The sequence below is a fragment of the Myxocyprinus asiaticus genome, chromosome 14 (genome assembly GCF_019703515.2).
Source record: "Myxocyprinus asiaticus isolate MX2 ecotype Aquarium Trade chromosome 14, UBuf_Myxa_2, whole genome shotgun sequence".
Taxonomy (NCBI): domain Eukaryota; kingdom Metazoa; phylum Chordata; class Actinopteri; order Cypriniformes; family Catostomidae; genus Myxocyprinus; species Myxocyprinus asiaticus.
In genome coordinates this window covers 14502760-14525513 of record NC_059357.1, presented here as the reverse complement: position 1 = coordinate 14525513, position 22754 = coordinate 14502760, and the positions used below count along the sequence as shown (strand labels likewise).

At 38.0% G+C, this 22754-nt stretch overlaps 1 protein-coding gene across 1 annotated transcript; it reads left to right on the top strand.

Annotated features, from left to right (window-relative positions):
- The first annotated feature begins 3801 nt into the window (after positions 1 to 3801).
- LOC127451514 (myosin phosphatase Rho-interacting protein-like) lies at positions 3802 to 18464 on the top strand. Its single transcript, XM_051716262.1, has 24 exons — positions 3802 to 3924; positions 4030 to 4107; positions 4204 to 4269; positions 4344 to 4501; positions 5139 to 5220; positions 7333 to 7783; positions 8308 to 8401; positions 10165 to 10288; positions 10448 to 10552; positions 10725 to 10781; positions 10921 to 10989; positions 11102 to 11191; positions 11279 to 11388; positions 11580 to 11603; positions 11742 to 12249; positions 12438 to 14864; positions 14951 to 15098; positions 15480 to 15585; positions 16844 to 17003; positions 17101 to 17205; positions 17482 to 17568; positions 17697 to 17802; positions 17894 to 17955; positions 18065 to 18464. The coding sequence occupies exons 1-24, from the start codon at positions 3802 to 3804 to the stop codon at positions 18134 to 18136; spliced, it is 5412 nt and encodes a 1803-aa protein (XP_051572222.1). The 3' UTR covers positions 18137 to 18464.
- The last annotated feature ends 4290 nt before the right edge of the window (positions 18465 to 22754 follow it).

Below are 22754 nucleotides of genomic sequence, written 5' to 3'. Positions count from 1 at the left end.
CTTCCACAGGTCAGCCCATCCTAACACTCTATCAGATGTCCCCTCCCATATGGTCCAGCGCCCTTGTTGCTGCTGGCTGACTGCCCTAACCTTATACCTTTCCGCTTCCATCCTATTTACTTCTATAACTACCATTGCTTTCCTCTGTTTTTGGGAGGCTGCTGACCACAGTTTGGGGGCCACCCCCCATCCAAGGCCTGCTCTACCTGACTGTGCTCTTCCAACAAACTCTAGATGCTTCAGTCTTGAAACCGCCTGGTTTACGACCTCCTCTGCCTTCCAAGTTCTGCCTGTTCAGATTTGGACTTGACCTGCCCTCACTGCCTGGTCTGTCAATTCCCGTAGCTCCAAAACAAGCCTGGAAATTTTCCTGCTTGTAGCCCATAATGAGTGATTTTAGAGGCAGTTGTAAAGCATTTTTTCCAAACAATGCTACATCTGAGAGACAACGTGGCAGGCCTAGCCATTTCCTGATATAACTGTTAGTTTTGGTGTCCATCCTTGCCACTGCCGCTGTAGAAATCTCACAACATTATTAGTGGCCTCATCAGGCGATGGTAGAGTGTAAATTGGTAACACCAAACCTTGAATTTGCCTGGGAGATCTTATCCAGGCTCTCTTTCAGTTGCTTCAAAATAACATTTTGTAGATTTTTTTAATGATTTTTTTTCTAAATAATTGATAACTGTACTCATATGATAAGGCATACTGTAATAATTTCACCTTTAGTGAGTCAGTCTCTCCAATAGCAGCTTACTACAACCTTTGAAATGTGAAAACATCATTTTGTTGATTTTTTATTAATTGATTACTGTACTCATATCATAAGGCATACTGTAATAACTTCATCTGTAGTAAGTCAGTCTGTCCAAAAGCAGCTTACTACAACCTTTGGAATTTGAAAATAACATTTTGTTGATTTGTTATGATTTTTTTCTAAAATAATTGATTACTGTACTCATATGATAAGGCATACTGTAATAACTTCATCTGTAATAAGTCAGTCTATCCAAAAGAACCTTAGTACAAACTTTGAAATGTGAAAACAAAATTTTGTTGATTTGTTATTAATTTTTTTTTTCTAAAATAATTGATTACTGTACTCATATGATAAGGTATACTGTAATACCTTCACCTGTGGTAAGTCAGTCTGTCCAAAATCAGCTTTACTACAACCTCTGGAATGTGAAAATAACATTTTGTCGAATGTTTATGATTTTTCTCTACAATAATTGATTACTGTACTCGTATGATAAGGTATACTGTAATAATTTCACCTGTAGTAAGTCAGTCTGTCTAATAGCAGCTTACTACAACCTTTGGAATGTGAAAATGTGTTAACTGGGTTTTTATGTATAACTATGTTTTAGCGTAGTGGGTAGAATTTGCAGATGGTCCTTTACTTACACTAGACAATTTTTAAGCATAATTCTCCAGCCACACCAAGCGTTGACTGTTCTGAGTGCATTGATTTATGCATGTATAGTATTGTTATATACCCTTTATCTCAACTGTGCTAGCGATATATTTGAAAGATTGTCGCCTGCAGACGGGGCAGATTTAGTAAAATCTCTTTATTGTTATTCTTTTTTTTAATGATTATTATTATTTTATTATTTACTGTGGTATGCCATGCAAAAAGTGGTAGCTTATTCAAATAATCACTTAATCACACAATTTGCTTCAACGACAATCTTCAATTTCTTTTAATGCCATAAACTTTGCAATCTTTGGCAAATCTAATAAAAAGCTTTTAGACTAGTTTTTTCTCAGAGGTGTTTTTATTAATATATTAATTGTGGTGCTTTGTAAATAGACCACTAATCTGAATAGGCTATTAGAGGAACTCATACGGTGGTGTTTCTCTTAATCTCAGAAACATGCTGAATCCAGTGTTTCCCAGTCACAAGCTTAAAGTTAGAGTACTCGAGATTTTCTTGCCTGTTACCTCCACAAACTTCCGTAGTTGTGTAAAACCTTGGAATATTCCATTAAGATCCTGATCTGAGGGGGTTGCTTGCATTGACGTTGCTGAAAATAACAGCAATATTAATCATATCGGTGTTATAACAGTGATAATTTAAGTTTCAACATATGTTATTTTGCAATAATAATAAAAATATATAATTTGTATTTTTGGGGAGGGGCTCAGCTTTTAGGGGCCTTAGGACAACAGCAAAGGACCGTGTGAAGATGCTGGAGGAAACAGGTAGATAAATATCTATATCCACAATAAAACGAGTCCTATATCTACATAACCTGAAAGGCTGCTCAGTAAGGAAGAAGCCACTGCTCCAAAACTGCCATAAAAAAGCCAGACTACAGTTTGCAAGTGCACATGGGGACAAAGATGTTACTTTTTGGAGAAATGACCTCTGGTCTGATGGGAAAAAAATTTAACTTTTTGGCCATAATGACCATCGTTATGTTTGGAAGAAAAAGGGTGAGACTTGCAAGCCGAAGAACACCATCCCAACCGTGAAGCATGGGGGTGGCAGCATCATGTTGTGGGGGTGCTTTGCTGCAGGAGGGACTGGTGCACTTCCCAAAATAGATGGCATCATGAGGAAGGAAAATTATGTGGATATATTGAAGCAACATCTCAAGATATCAGCCATGAAGTTAAAGCTCGGTCGCAAATGGGTCTTCCAAAAGGACAATGACCCCAAGCATACCTCCAAAGTTGTGGCAAAATGGCTTAAGGACAACAAAGTCAAGGTATTGTAGTGGTCATCACAAAGCCCTTACCTTAATCTGATTAAGGGCAGAACTGAAAAAGCATGTGCGAGCAAGGAGGCCTACAAACCTGACTCAATTACACCAGTTCTGTCTCTTACAAAGTGCATGTAAACTTCTGACCCACTGGAAATGTGATGAAAGAAATAAAAGCTGAAATAAAACATTCTCTCTGCTATTATTCTGACATTTCACATTCTTAAAATAAAGTAGTGATCCTAACTGACCTAAGACAGGGAATGTTTTCTACGATTAAATGTCAGGAATTGTGAAAAACCGAGTTTAAATGTATTTGGCAAAGGTGTATGTAAACTTCTGACTTCAACTGTATGCGTTTAAGGGTTAATTGCATTTTTATTAAAAAAACAATTGTATTACACTTCTGAGTTTGCCTAATTTACTCAAAATTGGATTCAAATGCAAAAAGTGAAATAAACAAATACTGTTTTATTTTCAAGATGATAAATAGACATCACTCTGAAAACATACAGTGAGGTCATGTGGCTGGCAACAATATAGTGTACTACTATCTCACAAACTATTTACAAAACTAGTATACAATTTACAGTATATTGCGCAGTATGCAATATATAGTACTCTAGTATTCCATTGTGAACACAGCCTACGATTCGACCGTCTTTGTTCTTGTATGTTTGGAGACTCGCTAGCGCACAGCACATAGGAACAGCTGTTGGTCCGTGTGGGTCACGTCAGACGTCACTAACAATTACGCTTAATTTAGGGCGAGAATTGACGCCGCTTCTTGTCGTGTATGTGAGAGATTGAGGTGGGAAAGGACGTGAACTCACTACCAAATGTTTCGCTTTCACAGCCGTATATCAGTCAGTTATCCGTCCACTGAAACTCCAGAAAGTTTTTCATTATTTATCACTGCAGTGACTGAGGGCCCTTGCTTGTAAACAGCACAGGACAACGTTGTCGATGAACGGACCTCAGTTAATAAATGAAGAATCTACCTTGTTTTTATTAATAAAATGACGTCACTTTTGTAATTTTGATAGTTATTTAGTAGTTTAACATTTTTTTGGGGAAAGCCCAAACACTATGTTTTCCACAAGAGAAAATCGGTGTCACCGTTTCCAGGCCAACATCTTCAATAAAAGTAAATGTCAAAACTGCTTCAAAACCGTGTATTCGCACAAACTCAGCGAGGCAGATCTGTATCAGGTACGAATAGATTTTTTAAAACTCTTTAGATGTTACACTTTTCTTTTTGTGTTCTTTTTTTTTCTATACATATTCATTCGATTTCTCTATTCTCTCTAGTCACAGACTAAGCCTGTTCAGGTGGGGTGGCTTCTCCTGGCCCCTGAGGGCACAGACTTCAACAGTGCTGGCCACAGGAAACGGGTGATGACACTGGCACTTCTATCAAATTCAGACCCTTGATTTGTCACTGTGTTCCTTTACTCCAGCCTTGATCTTTCTTTTCCATCTCTGTCACAGAAATGGCAAAGGAGGTTTTTTGTGCTTAATGAGCATGGGCTTCTACGCTACTCTTTGGATGAGATGGTGAGGTTTTACCTGGCTGTGTGTTTGGTGTAATGCCAGCTTTATGAAATTATATATGGTGTGTTTTCCTCCAGCCAGGTACGTTGCCCCAGGGAAGTGTGAATATGACCCAGTGTTGTGAGGTTCTTGATGCTTCAGCTCAATCTGGCTTCCAGAACTGTCTGAGGCTTTGCTTCTATAACAGAGACTACTACATCAGAACAGAAAACACTGACAGCTTCAGTATCAGTAGGTAATGCACCCTCTGACCTGCAGCGTGAACTTTGCTGCACCTTACAGCTGCTTTGTCATTAGCAGACATCCACATGAGATATACGCACATACTGTATATAATGGAATATTCAGCCGTATACATTGACATAATTGAAGTAGTAAAATTATTGTTTGATGTGTCTCAAGCTTAGTTTCTTTCCCTACATAAACCAATATCTTCTCTTTCTCTCTTTCGTTCTGTCTCATCCCTCTGTTTCTACTTAGGTGTAATAAGTCAGTAAATCTCAGCGAGGCAGATCTAATCCTTTAAGAGTGTAATAGAAGGTGTCAACTGAGTCTTGGATTAGTGTGTGTGTGTGTGTGTGTGTGTGTGTGTGTGTGTGATTTGGACTGTGTTTAGAACACCAGCTTTAGAACGGTTGATTTTGGAATTGTTCAGTCTTGTTCTTTTAAAGCTTTTGTTTTTCCCCTTCCTTTTACAACTGGAATACATTTTAACAAACGTGATGTCCAAAAAGCAGAAGTAAGGAAACTCTGAATATGAATGTTTGCATGGGTTTGTATTTGTGAATGAGAGTGTGTGTCTGCCAGCTTGGAGCTTTTATTTTGGGTCCTGTGTTTTATGTCAGGATTTAATTGAGTATGTTTTATTTTAGGTGGCAAGAAAATCTGGATGTTTATCCCAAAACTGCTAAATCAAATCAGAGGAAGAAGAGGAAGGATCATTCACATCCACAGGCAAGTCTTGCTCATGATTAATGACATCAAATGCAGACATGTTCTGTATTTTCAATGTCAGCATTTTAGCTAAATTTCTTCTAGTACATCCCATGGTATAACAGGTCTAACAGGGAAATAAATGTAGTTGTATTCTAACATATTTTAAGTATGCCCCAAATTCTAACATATTTTAAGTATCCTATAGGATTTTGTCACAGCTGACTTTTTGCCTGAGGGCAAAAAGTTATTTTATTCTATAATTAGATAAACAGTAAAGTAGGATGTAGTGGTATTGTTCAACTATATATATATATATATATATATATATATATATATATATATATATATATATATATAACAATTTTGAAGATTATGCATATAATAGAAGATTATATGCCCAAATATGGATCTTATAATGGATGAAATCACGATTAGAATTTCCTTTTTACCCTTAAAGGAATATTCCGTGTTCAATACAAGTTAAGCTCAATCAACAGCATTTGAGGCATAGTGTTGATGACTGCAAAAATTAATTTAGACTTGTCCTTCCTTTTCTTTAAAAAAAGCACAAATCTGGGTTTCAGTGGGGCACTTACAATGGAAGTGAATGGGGCCAATCTGTAAACGTTAAAATACTCACCGTTTCAAAAGTATGGCCACAAGATGTAAAAAAAAATTGTGTTATGATTTTAGTGTGATAAAATCACTTACTAACCTTTTCTGTGTAAAGTTATATGCAATTTTACTACTATGTTGTCATGACAACGAAACACGTAAACAGTATTTCCGCTAAAACAAAATTTTTTACTACTTTACATTTCAAATTATAGATGAGTTTTAAAAGAAGAATTAATGAAAGTGATTTTCTAAAATTATAAGCTTCACATTTCTGCCTTTTAAACACTCAAAAAATTGGCCCCATTCACTTCCATTGTAAATGTCTAACTGTAACCTTAATTTTTAAATGTATTAAAAAAGGAGGGACGAGTCCTTTCCAGTTTAATTGGTATGCAAAAAAAATTGTTTATATTTAGGTTACTAATAACATAAAACTATGTGCATCTTATTGGTAACACTTTACAATGAGGTTCCACTTGTTAAAATTAGTTAACAACATTAGTTAACATGAAGTAACAATGAACAATACTTTTACAGCATTTATTAATCTAGGTTAATGTTCATTTCAACATATTTAAAATATATCGAAATTTTTAAAATCAATGGTTTTATTTGTTAACATTAGTTAATGCATGATGAACTAACAATGAACAATTGTATTTTTATGAACTAACATTAACAAAGATTAATAAATGCTGTAAAATATATCGTTCATTGTTAGTTCATGATACTTAATGCATTAACTAATGTTAATGAGTGGAACCTTATTGTAAATGTTGCCATTTTATTATAATTAAGGTCTGCTCATTTGAAGTCTCATTTCCTGGAGAATGTATGTGTTTTCTGAATTTCTGAATGCTAACTGTTTTGCATGTGAAATGTTAAGGTGAAATGAAATTGGAGCACAGCTCCTTTAATTACCCTCCTCCACCCCTATTCTTTACTTTAATTACATTTCTAAGTGCTTTGCTGTCTTTCTGTCCATTTGATTTACTAATCTCTCTTTTTCTCTGTCTTCCTGCGTATTTTTTCTGCTGACAGCAGCCCAAATTGATCTAGTGTGTTAGAGTGTGTCTGTACTGTATGTAGAGTCATTCCACTGTGCTGCAACAATTAATTGTACAGTATGTGGATGAAATGTTGTGTTCCTGCATTGTGTGTGTGTTGAAGTTTTAGTCAGATGGAACATTAATAGAATTAACTTAAGTGATCTGATCAGGATTATTGAGCATCCCCTGGGGAGGGTAAAGAGTTTGCAAAGTGGTGGAGTGCAAAAGAGGTGTGTGTGTATGTGTCTAACAGACAGGTTGTAAATAGAAGGGGTACACACCCAGCATGTTTGTGAGTCTGAGAGAGGCTTTTCCTTTACCAACTGTGCCAATCGGATTATGCTGGCAGAGCGCTTGTGTGCAACCTGCCAAACTGATTTACTCACCTGTATTCTCTCTCTCTCTCTCTCTCTCTCTCTCTCTCTCTCTCTCTCTCTCCCCCCTCTCCCTTTCCCTCTCTCAGCAGACTGAAGACAACCAAACCACCAGCACCAGTAGTGTTAAGAGAAGTAGCAGTTTTGCCAGCAGCAGTGGAAGTAGTTTTAACAGCAACATTGTCAGAAGAGGCAGCTTCAATTCTAGTAATAACAGTGGTGGTCGAGGGTCCAGTGCCAATGCTGACCCATTACACAATGCTGGCACCAATAAAGGCGGTACCATTAGCAGAAAAGGCAGCTTCAGTGCTAAAGGTAGCAGTGCTACAGGAGGTACCGATAAAGGCAAAACAAGCAGTGTGGTGAGCTGCACAGTGGAGGGGGTCTTATCACTTTCAGAAAAGGAGCTGGAGGAGAAGTCACCCAGTGGTGAAGTCGGAGTTTCTTCTAGCAGTTGTAATGCAACGTCTCTCATTACTGCGCTTGGTTCTTCTCTCTCTTCATCACTCGATCAGCTCCCAAACTGCTCCAATACAGGCGGTATGAGTTCAGAGTGGCTTTAGTTTGTCTTCTTGTCTGGATATTGCACTAGATGAATGCATTAGTTACTAATTAATCTGCTTGCTTTAAAGGTATGAAGTAGCTAAAACCATTGTTAATTTCTCTACTAGTCTAGAAAGATGTCGTGGTGAGTAGTTTTATAATGTTGTTTTTTTTTTGTTTTTTTTTTGTGAACATGTATCAGCCCACTGGCTAAGAATAGGTAATGCTTAAAAAAAAAAAAAAAAAAAAAAAACTGCTTAAACCAGCCTTAATTCTGGTCTGTGGTCTATTTGGGTGGTTTTAGAGGGATTTTGGGCACTTGTCCACTGGCCAGGATGGGAGGCCAGCTGGACGACCAGCCAAACCAGCTAAACACCTGCTAAGTCAGGCTGGTAGACCTGCTAAGACCAGCAAGCCATCTTAGTCTGTTTCAATCATTTTTTTTTTTTTTTTTTTTTTAAGCAGAGAAATTTGTGCTTGGAACTATAATGCTTTTGTTTTGCTCTCACTTGCTGTCTCAGGTACTAAGAATAGATTGGGCATTGAAAGCGGCTATTCCTCCCTGGAGAAGACAAGTACTCTTGTTGGGGATGCTCAAACATACATTGACTCCAGGTGTGACTCTGCCTCTGTCTGTTCATCTGCCTCACAGCACTGTATGTTTCCTGCTTTAAAATCGTTGAGCCCCTCCCCCTTCCCTCCGCCAACCAATTACAACTCACGTGGGGTAAATGGGGGTGATCCTGAGGATGTGGTTAGTTGCTCTTTGGAGAGAAAAAGCTTGGAGTCTATTGGGGAGAGGCAATATGAAACGCATCAGACACACAATTCCTTGACACACACAACAAGAAAACACGCACTCAGGCATGGTCAAGTATGCAGCTCGGGAAGAGAAGTGCACTGGCTGTTTGGAAATCAGCACAGGTAAGAAAAGCTATTTCACACTTGAATCCATCATAACACCTATTTTGTGTGAAACATTGTTGACTTCCTCTAGTGTTAATCATTTTACCATTCTTTCTAAAGCATGGTGCAGTTCTTATTGCAGTCTTCTCTGTTTGTCTTTCAGGAGAACTCATCCCCTCTCCATCAATCAAATTCAACTGGGCCTGCTTTTATTATCATTTGCCACATTAGTCCATACATATTAGATATAACATGCCATGTTTCTCAATGTTATGTCTTGAATTGTTACAGATCTTACAAGGCAGCATTGTATTGATATTCCTCAAAAATTCATTTTTTTTTCTCTACAAATTTCTGCAGTTAATTCATCACAAAGTACTTAAAGGGATAGGTCTCCTAAAAATTAAAATTCTCTCATAATTTACTCTTATGCCATTCCAGACGTGTATGACTTTCTCATGCTGAACACAAACGAATATTTTTAGAAGAATATCTCAGATCTGTAGGTCCATAAAATGCATGTGAATGGTGTCAATGTCTTCTGAAGTGATCCAGTTGGTTTTGGGTGAGAACAGACCCAAATGTAACTACTTTTTCGCTGTACATCTCCAACAATCATGTTTTCAAGCTTGAGTACACTTCCTAGTGCTTGATGCATGCGCAGAACGATAGATGGCTTTGTAGGAAGTGTAATCGAGCTTGAAATCATGATCGCCAAGGAAACTGCTGTCAAGATGTATGGTGAAAAAGGAGTTGCATTTTGGTCTGTTCTCACCCAAAACCAATTGGATCGCCTCAGAAGACTTGTAAATTAAACCTACTGGAGTCTGATGGATTATGTTTATGCTGACTTTATCAGCTTTGTGGAGCTTCAAAGGCCTGATCACCATTCACTTGCATTGTGTGGACCTACAGAGCTGAGATATTCTTCTAAAAATCTTAATTTGTGTTCAGCAGAAGAAAGTAAGTCATACACATCTGGGATGGCATGAGGATGAGTAAATGATGAGAGGATTTTCATTTTTTGGTAACTTAACCCTTTAACCCGACCCTTACAGACTCCATTCAAACTAGAGGATTCCAGTCAGGCGTACTATGTATTTTTGCTAACAATATACTTTTTAGGAAAATTAAGGTTCAAGTTCGAAAATTGATTACATAATCTTGATATGGATTAAATCATTGTAATGTTTGCAAATGAAATTTCACTTTTTTTATCCAATTCTTACTGAAGTCCAGTTCTTACTTTTTACATTTTGAATTGTGGTCTTTTCTTAATAGGCTGAGTTTAGACTGGTGCCAAGGGTGCCCCACATTTGCAAAGTATTAACACTTCTTTTAGCTTGCAAGCACTGATATTTCCTTCAGGAAACGCAAATCTTGTCAGTTGTTTAGATTTTGCAAAGCGCAAAGTTGAATACAAAATTGATATCCATTGTGTTAGAATTTCTTTGTGTACATATTTTTTCTAGATCTCAGGTCACTGATCAGCGGGAGAGTGCATTTCTCACTCTGGATTCTGAGCTCCCTCCCTCAACCCTCACTTCCTCCTCTACTGCACAAAATGACCACAAAACAACTGTCAGTACATCTCAGGTGAAAACACATGCTGGATTAATTTGTTCTTAGCAAGTGTGTATGTTCGTTCATATTTTAAAAAGCATGTACCTTTAACATGCTTTGCAATAGTTATGTAAAATACTAAAATTGAATAATTTTCTTAACCTGTTATTCTGGTTTGTTTGCTCTGAGTAGGATTCCTCCTCTAATGATGACTTTCCTGATCTTTCTCGACCCTCAACGTCATGCAGTCTCCATTCCAAATCACTGGAAAGTAGAGCTCTTGATTCCACCCCTACGGTAAGTACAACCAATATTGGTTGTATACTGTAAATCAAATTTACGCAAATATATATATTTTTAGTTGGATGGAAAAATTGATGTGTGTATGTGAACATTAAATGTATGTACTGTGTATTAATAGATTTCGGTTAACATAAATATGACAGTGCTGTTGCTATTTTCCTCTCAGCCTGACCTTTTAAATTTCAAGAAAGGATGGATGTCTAGATTGGGAGAAGATGGAAAGGTGATTTTTTATATATATATATATATATATGTGTGTGTGTTTGTACATACTGTATACCTGGAGTGATCTCAGTGAGAGTGTATTTGTTAGTGATTTTTAGTATGTGAAAATGGTCTTATGTTCTTATCTCTGTCTCCAGTGGCGGAAGCATTGGTTCGTTCTTACTGACCAGACTTTGCGATTCTTCAGTGACTCTTTAGCAGAAGAGGTAAAGTTTTGGTGATATGAGATGTGTAGTCAAGTTCTGTCCACTCTGATCATGAGCACCCATTAGCCCTTTCCAGTTGAGAGGAATTTAAAGGTGTTTCTCTGTGTTGTAGGCAGCTGATGTGGACGGTGAGATCAACCTGTCTACTTGCTATGATGTTACAGATTACCCTGTACAGAGAAACTATGGCTTTCAGATTCATGTGAGTGTAGAATAGCTTAGCATTAAAAGTTGTGTGTGTGTAAATGTAAGTGTTTCATTGATTTTATTTTTTCAATTCCTCTTTCAGACAAAGGATGGGGTCTTCACCCTCTGCGCAATGACTTACGGAATACGACGAAACTGGATCCAAGCAATTATGAAAAATGTTCGTCCCATCGTTGCCCCTGATGTCACATGGTACAACATCAAAACTACCTGCCATTATGAAAAATATATGAATCCAGTCACCAAAAATATCTTTAAAAGCAATGTCAAACCCTAATATGTATTACTCACAAACATTTTTGGTCACAAAAAAGCAATCAAATGACAGGTAGGATGACTTTTTCAGGTTGACTCTTCTTTCTTTTCCCCCCATGCTATACAAGGAAACATTCCTCTATAAAATCCAGGTTTGAAAGTGCTTTTGTCATAACCACAAGTGTTTTAGAATTGAAACTAAAGGCATACCATGTTACAACACACAGACAATCAAATATTTAATTTTAGTAACTAGATCATGGCTTACTGTTTTTTTTTTCCTCCCCCAGTTCGATTCCTCAAAAGGTGCCATTGAATGGTGCACATGCTCGTGCAGGCTCTTCCCAATATAATACGCTACCCCAGGAAGAGGAGAAAAGGAGCCGTATCCGAGAGCGCCGTAGAGAGGGACGTTACAAAACCTTTGATTGGGCAGAATTAAGTTGTAAACATCACAAGGAGGTGGAGCCCAATGACCTCTCAAGAAGGGAATGGGACCATAATTGTGAGCACTCAGTCCCTCCCGCACCTGCGTCATCCCCTGAAGAGCTAATCATACAGTCTGCCTCTGAGGTATCAGAAAAGGAATACTCTCAGAAGATAAGACTTTCTCAGGAGCAAAGCCTGAAGATCATGTCTGCTGATATACCATCACACTTATCACTTATTGGAGTGTCCAATCTTACCTCCCCTGAATCAATTAGCCCAGACAGCTTAGAAGTTGATGCAGGTACAGCACATGTTCACTGTGACCACTCTGCTGAACTGCAGAAAGCTAAACCCAAAGAAAAAAAGCAGGTATATACACACACTAACCGATAAAGAATGGTTTTGCATGCTTTTCTTTAGATCCTGCAGCTTTAATTAGCTACATGATCACTTGCAAGGTTGTAAATTAAATTATATGATACATTTATTGCAGACTTGCAAAGTACTTTGTATGTAGCCTTCGTCATGATTTTGTCAAGCCTCTATATTCATTGCAGGTTGATCGTGCCACCTCTCCCTTGCCTGTCACTTTCTCTTCATCCTACTCACAGACAGAATGGCAGTGGGAGGTGGAACTTCAGAGCCTTCGTAGAGAGCTGAAGGCAGAGCGTGAGAGGAGTCAGACTGAAGAGAGGGACTTTAAACTCTGTGAGGCCAAACTCCAAGCTCAGCTTAACAATAGCCAGGACAGCCTTCATAAGGCAGAGTTAAGGATTCAAGAGTCAGAAGCTCTTATGAAGGAGCGTGATAAGGTGCTGGAGAGTCTGCGTGGAAAGTTGGAGGAGGTAACAAGCCACCTAAAGGCAACAGAAGAGGCGCAAGCCTTGAAGGAGGTCCGGCTGCAGAGGCACCTGTGTCTCCTGCAAGAGAGCCAGGAACGGGAGAGGAGGAGCTTTAGTGACAGCCTTGAGCATTCAGAGCAGCGTTTGAAGGAACTAGAGGAGGATCTAAGGCAGAAAGAGGCTGAACTGCACAAGAGGCCAACAGGAGAAATTACAGGTGACCTTATACGGAGGTGCCAGGAGCTACAAAACCAGCTGGAGGAGTCTGACAGTGAGGTCAGTTGCTTGCAGGCACGCCTCCAAACAGAGGAGACTCTCTATTATGACATGGAGCATGATTACGAACAAGCTTGTGAGGAGATACAAAGTTTGCGAGGTGCTCTACAGGACTGTGAAAGGGTCTGTGAGGAGCGCTTCCAAACCCAGTTGGTGCAGCAACAACAAGAGCTGGACAGGAAGGAGCGTGAACTGCAGGAAGTGCTCGTTAAGATGGCTGTCCTGGGCAGTAGTCTTGAGGAGACGGAACATAGGCTCAAGGAAGCTCAAACCTATCCTCCAGAATCTGATACATTTACAGAGCCGCAAAGTCTGTTCAAGGTCTCAAACATCAGACAGAAAATGAAAGGCCAGAATGGTGTGGAAATGCAGCCCATTACTCAGGGAGAAGAGTCAGAACGAGTGATCTCTGTGATCCAGGCACTAGAGCGCAAGTTGTGTGACACAGAAGTGCGACTCCGGGAGCTTACTGTGCATCTTCAGCAGCAGCAACAACTTAACACTGGACCTCTCGCACTCTGTGATTGCACACAAGAGGGCCGACTCTTTTCGGATGAGTTGCACAATTGTACTGGAGCATTGCATAGCCTTCAGAGGACAAATTTAGACAGAACCTCTGACAAAGCTGAAGTGTGCCTTTCTGATAATGGAGATATTGTAAGCCAGTGGTTAGGTGTTGAGAGTCCAGGGAGGTGGCAAGCACTGGACATGGCTAGCAGAGTGTTGTCGTTGGAGGCACTGGTCATCCAAAGGATGGCCTCTGCACTTGAGCAACCCAGCACAGAGCTGCTTCATAAACTGTCAGAGCTTCATGTCCAGCTGCTTAGGATGGCTCAAGGAGGCAGTCACAGTGGGGCTGTGGAATCTATGAACTCTCAGATCTTCTTGTACCCTCTGGAGCAAGATCAGACAGACAGTGCACTGAGCGAAAGTGAAATCCAAAGATTGTGTGTGAGAGCAGAAATAGCATATCTTAAACACACTCTTCACACACATTCCTCACAGGAGCAACAAGCTTCAGAACTCTTTTATGCATGTCCTTGGCCAGATTTGGAGAGTTCGTCATCTAGCACCAGAAAAGAAAATGGTTCCAGTCAGGGACCCAAGCTTGCTGACATCAGCCCACCTGAACTTGCACCCTACAGTGAACAGATGGATGAACGTGTAGCCGGTCTCCTCCTTGAGGACTCTGAGATACAGCTTGCTTGCAGACAGAACCTAGTGGCAGAGCTCCATGCTCAGGCCCAGTCACTGCAGGACCTCTCTATACAGCTACAGTCTGATAGAGGGTCTGACCTGCATCCTGAACTTCCTGCATCCATCCTGAAGGTGGCGATGTTTCAGGCCACTTTGGCGTACATGGCGTGCAGAATGCGTTGTGCTCTACAGCAGGAGATGAGTGCTCTACGCAAGAAGGGAGAGCAGGCAGAGTGCGAGTGCCGAGCAATGTGCCACAACATGGAAGTTCTGTTCCAGGAACAGATGGAGAGCTACGAGGAGAAGCTGCGCAAAGAGCGCATTGCCATTGAAAAGGCAGAGCAGGGGCGTGTCTCTGCAGACACCAATGCCCGATTGAGGGTTGAAGAAGCGAAAAGAATGCAGGTAGAATTTGAAGAGAAGCTCCAAGAGCTCCAGAAAATCCACGAGGAGGAGATGAGCCGTCTCCATGAATACTACATCCAGAACTTGTCAAAATCAAAAGCTGCAACCCCTTCAGAACAAGAGGAGAATCGAGAGATGGAGCGGGTTTCTGTGACTGCTCTGCGAGACCGAATCGGAGAGCTCCAGACTGAGGTCACCCGCTTGAGGGAAGAGTTGAGCAATCAGGATGACAAGACATTCCATCTAGACCTGGAAAACATTAAGGTGCGCACAGAGAAGAACTTTTGGCTTGAGATTAACATGAACAAAATAAGAGCATAAAATGAAGGTTCTTTATATGCTTGTTTTAGGCCACGTATGAGCATGGTTTCACCATTATGGAGGAAAGCCACCAGCGGGTGATTGAGGAGATGCAGAGGCAGCATCAGAGAGAGGTGGAAAGACTGACAGAAGAGAGAGAAAGGGTGCTGCAGGAAGAGACAAACGCCACCATTGCAGGTGCTATTCACAACATTAGCTCATATCAGCTTAGCATACATAGAACTACACACAGGCCACAGAAATATTTTAGATTTACAATAAAGACTACAATGCAATACAAACAGCACTATAGAATAAACAACTACAGTGAACAGAATTTAGCACTTACGCACAATACAAAGCAGTGCAGAAACATTACATAGAAAGTCATACATTTGTGGGAAATAAAACACATGGGGGTTTGTACTAAATTTGTTCTACTCCTCTCTTGAATATAACTTTGCGTAAAATCTTTTAAATTAATAAATGTATTTGATGCTCTGCATGCTCAGAAATACACAGGAGGGTGTAGCATCTCTGTAGTCTTAATTTCTTTTTATTTTATTTGTTGGTGTTCAGCCATTGAGGCCATGAGAAAAGCTCATAAGGAGGAAATGGACAAGACTCAGAAAGCCCTGCAAAATGGATCCAGTGTGGACAACCGCCAGCTACGTGCACAGTACAGGTATGTGTTTTTGTGTGTGTGTGTGTGTGTGTGTGTGTGTGTGTGTATACTATAGTTTGGGGACAAATCCAAAAGGGTTAGGCTTAGTCTGTAATATTTTTAATTATCTTTATATAGTATAAAATGTCTATTGTATGTAAGGCCCTATAAAAAAAATTTTTTTCCCAAAATTCAATTTTTTTTTATTTATTTATTTTTTGTGTTTTCTGTTTTATATAAACAATGAAGTCTGATCAAATGAATTCATAGAATTGTAATCAGATGAATTACTTTTTAACATACCATTGCAATTATTTTTATCAAATAAAATGCCTTTAAAGATATCCTCATAGCACAGTCCAAAACACATGGAAGTTATTTGTATTTATTACTTCATTGAATAATACATTTTACTATACGGTAGTAATATATTTCTCTTAAATTGTTAAATTGATCTTTTATTTAGGCGAAAAACCAAATAAAGCCCTTTCGGTTTATATGTTTTTGATGACAGCTTCTCACCTCTGCATAAGCAGTTCACTGGCCTAATGTGCTTATTAAACCACAAAAGGCTGTGTTTTGATTATATAAATATATAGTCTGCATGTGCTGTGCTCTTTACAGTAAATGAGCGCTTTTCTCTCTGTCGTCTGCGACACACACAGTGTTTGTGATGCTCATGATGAGGTTTTTAGTGTGTGAGCAACCGGCTTCACACATTCAAATTAAAGCATGCAGCACATGCAGACTGTAAATATATTTAACTACATCTCAGCCTTTTGTGTTTTTGTGGATTTTAACTGGATTAATAGTGTATTCATACATTAATTTTATCCCAAATATGTAAAATTCCATGACATTCCGCATTTTATTTTTATGACTGGATTCCCATTTCAGTCCATGAAATCATAAGGCCTTAGGTATGTCCCCATTTAGTCAAATATACTAAATCAGGACTAAATCATGCAATGCTAAATAACAAATATCTTAAAACCTGAATGCTTGTAGCTGCAGTGATGGATTATTTCCAAAGAAGGACTGGCTCCCCCTGCTGTTTCTGGTTCCTCCTATAGTTTATCTTCCTCCACTACTTGACATCTTTTGGATTTTTAACATCTTAAGGAGTTTTTTCCCCTGCCACACTCTTGCCACAATAAGTTTTTTCCTGAAGCCCCTCACTAGGGGCTTTAAGACATTAAGGCATGATTTTCTATAAAGCTGCTTTGAAAGAATGTCTTGTTTGTTTGTGTGTGCGTGTGTGTGTGTGTGTTTTCTGCAGGGAAGAGCTAGAATCATTGCACAGGGAGCTGGAGGTGTTGTCAGAGCAGTATTCTCAGAAATGCCTGGAGAATACTCAGTTAACCCAAACCATAGAGACTGAACGGGATGCACTGAGCACTACACAGAGAGAGAACCAGGAGCTTCGCACTCACAACCAGGTACATGCTCATGCACACACATGCTTACAGAAGTGATGAACAGTATATATATACACTTGCATTCATTAGATTTTGCTTACCTCATGTATGTTTTTAGGAGTTAAACGAGTGTTTGGCTGCGGAGTTATCCCTAATGCATTCACGCATGAATGGGGAGGTTCATTCTCAATTTTTTCAGGAAAAAGACATGTATCAGCTGGAGGTAAAACATGACAACCTCTCATATGGCAAAGTGCTCTAATATAACATACATTTGGTGACTTTTATTCCTTAAATTAGACACAGGGGGTGGTTGACTGAACACAGATTAAGGTTATCTTCTCTCTCTATAGACTACATCTTATCTAAACTTAATCTTGACTAAAGAAGCCATTGTGGGTTTGTATCATTACTCAGATGAATTTATGTCCGAGTATTTTCCTTCAAAAGTGCTTTCTAAAGGTGTAAAGATATTGGTTTGCTTTGTTCTTTGCTCAAGGTAAACCTGAGAGTAAAGGAATCTGAGATTAAGTGTCTGAAACAGGAGATCAACTCTCTTAAATTGGAACTGCAGGCAGCCAATACGGTAACACTGTTATTTAATTGAAACTTCATAAATTATATTGATACTTTGAATGTTGTGTGCATGCATGATTATGACCTTACAAATGTGTGTTCTCTATGTTTGTGTGTTGTAATTTTCACTTTATTTAGAATTTTAAAGAGCTGCACTCTGAGCTGAATGCTTTAGGAGTCAAAAGTCAAAGTGACTTCATAAAATTGAAGATGGAGCCAGCCAGAAAGCAGGACTTAAAATACGGTAAGTAAATCGAAAAGAACAGAACAGGTTTTTGACAAATGGATAAATGCATGCAAATGCATATATTCACAGTTCCAAATATTTGTTGCAGATTTGATGAAATCAAGGAGTAGCCCAGATTTCCTTAAGGATTGTTCTACACTCTCACAACCTGTCAGTTCCAAAGTTTGATCATCTGAGCATCTACATGGGACAAAGTACTGATGTTTGTTGTACTTTAAGCAATCTGACTCTCTCTCTTATTATTCTTATTTTTTTCCAGAGTCTTAAGGATGGGCTCACTGTTCAAGAGAGGATGAAGCTCTTTGAATTAACTTGCACACATAAGATTTGAGTGTGTTTCTATGTGTGTGTGTGTGTGTGAGAGATAGACACTTTTAATTTTAGTGTTTAATGTGGGTTTAATTATTTAATTGTATATCTTTTTAACACAATTATATTTATACCTTTAGTCACAGGTGAGTGTGTTTGTTTGTATGCATGTCAGTCATTTTAATTGTTCTGTTATGTTATTTACATTAGATGCGTCCACAAATAAATTATCTGATGTGAGGATGTCTCTGAAATGTTTAGCAGTTTGTTTATATTTATGTGTATATTTATGCCTCAGTTTGAAATTGAGGATCAGTTTAATTCACTTCATCTTTGATTATGAATAAAGCTTTTCCTGTCTTTAACGTCATGTTCGTGTGGCTGATTTTATATACATTTTTTTACAAGATATTATTTATATATGCACAGTAAATATGTGTGTGTGTGTGTGTGTGTGTATATATATATATATAAATATAATAAATCTACACTACCAGTCAAAAGTTTAGAAACACTTGATTGAATTTGTCGTTATCTTTAAAAAAGAAAAGACTTGCAATCTGAAGGCTTCTGCATAAATTCTCAAAAGTTTTTCTATATCTCTGCTCTGTAGGTCCATATAATGCTAGTGAATGGTGGTCAGAACTTTGAAGGTCCAAAAAGCACATAAAGGCAGCATAAAAGTGTCCCATATGACTCACCCATATCTTTATAAGCGATATGATAGGTGTGGGTGGGAAACAGATAAATATTTAAGTCCTTTTTTACTATAATTTCTCCTCCCTGCCCAGTAGGTGGTGATATGTATAATGCAAATGGCCAAAAAAAAAAAAAAAAAGAAGAAGAAAGTGAAAGTGGATATTTATAATTTTTTTAAAAAATGATATTGATCTGTTTCTCACCCACACCCCTCATATCGCTTTGAAAATGTGGATTCAACCACTGGTGTCATATGAATTACTTTTTTTTTTGCAGCTTTTAGATGCTTGTTCTGGCCACCATTTATTTGCATTGTATGGACCTACAGAGCTGAGATATTCTTCTAAAAATCTTCGTTTGTGTTCAGCAGAAGAAAGAAAGTCATACACATCTGGGATGGCATTAGAGTGAGTAAATGATAAGAGTATTTTCATTATTGGGTGAACTATTCCTTTAAGCCAATTGTGTCTCTGTAGAAGTCCAGTGCTGCCACTCTGTAGTGTCTGTTTTTGACTACTAGATGGCGTGCTTTGACTGCTTTCTTCAAGAACTACAGAGCAGTTGTTAGCGCGTTTCCTAAGTCTTTCTGCTCAAATTAATGGGTACGTCCGTATTTGCTTTTTGTGCCGAGATTTTTGAAATAATTTGTGAGCGAACATGTTTCGTAATAACAGTGCGTACGCAAGAGCGCCAGTGGTGCATGTCAAAAACCAATTAACAATATAATCTGAACATGAGAACTGAACTGGTCTCTTTATGTGTCTTTAAACAAGTTGCTTGTGTGTGTAAATCTCAGTGAAGGCTGCATTTTCATGCCTGGGCTCCGTGTGGTGGTTTTTGAGGGAGAAAGATGGCACGGCAGGTGCGCACGCTTGCTAATTACATTTTTCGACGGCTACTTTGTCCGTAATTACTTTATGAATAATACATGTTGCTTTAAAACGATGATCTCTACATTATGGTAAATTTTTACAACACTGATTAATTTTAAAAATAACAATTACTTTACTCTCTCTCTCTCTCTCTCTCTCTCTCTCTCTCTCTCTCTCCAAATGTCTGTACTGATGTTCTTCATTTTCAGCTCTTTGATTAAGAGCATTTGTGTTTCCTTGGAAACGCATTTACATAAGCATGTAACTCACTGACTTCCTCTCCAACTTTTTACACCTCATCGCCTCCACCTGAACCATGTTTTCACGCTTACATAAAGCCGGGATTGTCATAGCAGTCTTTAACAGCTAATTTGTCATTTTAATACTGTGGAAACTTGATTAAGATATCACTGTCAAGTAATTAAGTACTGACTAACTTAAAATTTTAATCTTACTTACAAAACTATCCCATAAGACCATTGCTGTGGATATAGAGCTTATTTTAGGCTTATGTAGTGGGTATTTTGTTTGTGTGACCCCTACATTTACTTGAAAAATTGAAAAACTAAAGGTTGTCTGATTTACTAAATCAATTTATTTATGATCTACACAACAAAATTGTGTTTATCTTTTAAATTAGTTTTCTTTGCTTTTGATTTATGTACTTCTCTAAAATGTGCACTCTACTAGATTACATTATGTAGGATAAATTTGAACTAATCAAGTTTGTTCAACAACACGTGGAAGGGGATTTGTAGTTCCCAGCATGCTTGGCATGCGGAGGGTAAAAATGTTGAAATTAAGTGTTATTTTGTGTATTTTTGAACAAGATAAGAAAAGGGGGAGACTTAATAGTTTTTAATGTTGTTACTTTGGGATGATTTTGCTTCGGTTGAGGAGGGGTCAGTGGCGGATTTAGGCATGGGCGACATGGGCAGTTGCCCAGGGTGGCAACCGCTACTATGAGGGGTACACAAATAACATGTTGTATGTTGGTTTACTCGAGGAGCTGTTACTACTTAACATTTAGCATGTTATTCTATGCTATTGCTAGCTAAAATTTAGCTGCTAGAATAACCTTACAACATAAATCAGAAATGTAACACAAAAATAAGAAGTAAAACTGCGAAGATGAACCTTGTTAGGGACGCAAATAAAATCACTTTAAGGATACTTAATTTGGTCATTTGAAATTGTGTGAACAAATTATGTTTTCTGACAAAGATATAATGAGCTAAACCAAGAGGAATTTTTTGTTATTTTTTATGCAACTTAATTGATTACATGATTAAATCATGTAAATTCAAAGCATTTTTTAAAGTATGATGTCTTTCACATCAGTTAGTTGGGCCTTATCTTAATCCAAAGAAAGAAAGGCAGAAAGCAAGAAAAGAGAGGCCTAAAATCAGTGTTGGGTGTAATGCATTGCTAAGTAATTAATTACTGTAAATAAATGACTTTTTCTTTGAAAGTTACTTCTGATGTAATTGTGTTAAATACTGTATGGACTATAGAACAATTCTATATAAAACAACAGTGAATTTATGTAACGTCTAATGTTAAAATATATGTTTTCTAATTTAATGCAGCCCCCTTAAATTCTTTGGCCAGTTCACGAATAATTTATTTGATTGTATATAATTTATTTGAAAGAATTAAAAGAACAATTTAATGTTTATCATTGTATTTTTCATCTGGTTGAGGTTGATAAGGGTTTTAAAAAGTAATTAGTAATAAGTAATGCAATTACTTTTCAGACAGAGTAATTAGTACAGTAATCTAATTACACTGTAGTAGATCTAATTAGTAGTTAGTAATTCATTACTTTTTTAGAGTAACTTACCCAACACTGCCTAAAATTGACTTACATATAAGCGCAGAGAGGTCTGTGCTTATAAAGAGTGAAGTGGAAATTTCCTATTTTCTTTGTATTTCTTTATTGTCTGACTATTGAAAAAATATTCTAGGATACTTATTGCCAATCCAAGTACACCATTATAAATGTACATTTGTAGACAACATATATACAGTATACTTATATAATATATACACTGGCAGCCAAAAGTTTGGAATAATGTACAGATTTTGCTGTTTCGGAAGGAAATTGGTACTTTAATTCACCAAAGTGGCATTCAACTGATCACAAAGTATAGTCAGGACATTACTGATGTAAAAAACAGCACCATCACTATTTGAAAAAGTAACTTTTGATCAAATCTAGACAGGCCCCATTTCCAGCAGCCAACACTCCAACACTCCAACACCTTATCCTTGAGTAATCATGCTAAATTGCTCATTTGGTACTAGAAAATCACTTGCCATTATTTCAAACACAGTTGAAAGCTATTTGGTTCATTAAATGAAGCTTAACATTGTCTTTGTTTTTGAGTTGCCACAGTATGCAATAGACTGGCATGTCTTAAGGTCAATATTAGGTCAAAAATGCTTTCTCTAGAAACTCGTCAGTCAATAATTGTTTTGAGGAATGAAGGCTATACAATGCTTGAAATTGCCAAAAAACTGAAGATTTCATACAAAGGTGTACACTACAGTCTTCAAAGACAAAGGACAACTGGCTCAACTAAATAAGAGGATAAGTACATCAGAGTATCTAGTTTGAGAAATAGACGCCTCACGTGTCCTCAGCTGACAGCGTCGAATTCTACCCGCTCAACACCAGTTTCATGTACAACAGTAAAGAGAAGACTCGGGTGCAGGCCTTATGGAAAGTATTGCTAAGAAAAAGCCACTTTTGAAACAGAAAAACAAAAAGAAAAGGTTAGAGTGGTCAAAGAAACAACAGATAATTGGAAAAGAGTGTTATGGATCTTAACCCCATTGAGCTTTTGTGGGATCAGCTAGACTGTAAGGTGCGTGAGAAGTGCCTAACAAGACTACAGGAAATGTGGGGTGAAATGTCACTTGAGTATCTGGACAAACTGACAGCTAGAATGCCAAGCACCTGCAAAGCTGTCATTGCTGCACGTGGAGGATTTTTTGATTTTGATTTTTGATTTTTTTGGGGATTTTCTCCCCTTTTCTCCCCAGTTTGGTATGCCCAATTCCCAA

Bases quoted from the DNA above. Each gene is read 5' to 3' on its own strand.
- LOC127451514 (XM_051716262.1), top strand. From the start codon at position 3,802: ATGTTTTCCACAAGAGAAAATCGGTGTCACCGTTTCCAGGCCAACATC. The intron at 10,553-10,724 runs GTAAGTACAACC...TTTTCCTCTCAG, and splicing joins CTCTTGATTCCACCCCTACG to CCTGACCTTTTAAATTTCAA. The intron at 11,389-11,579 runs GTACAACATCAA...ATGCTATACAAG, and splicing joins GTTGCCCCTGATGTCACATG to GAAACATTCCTCTATAAAAT.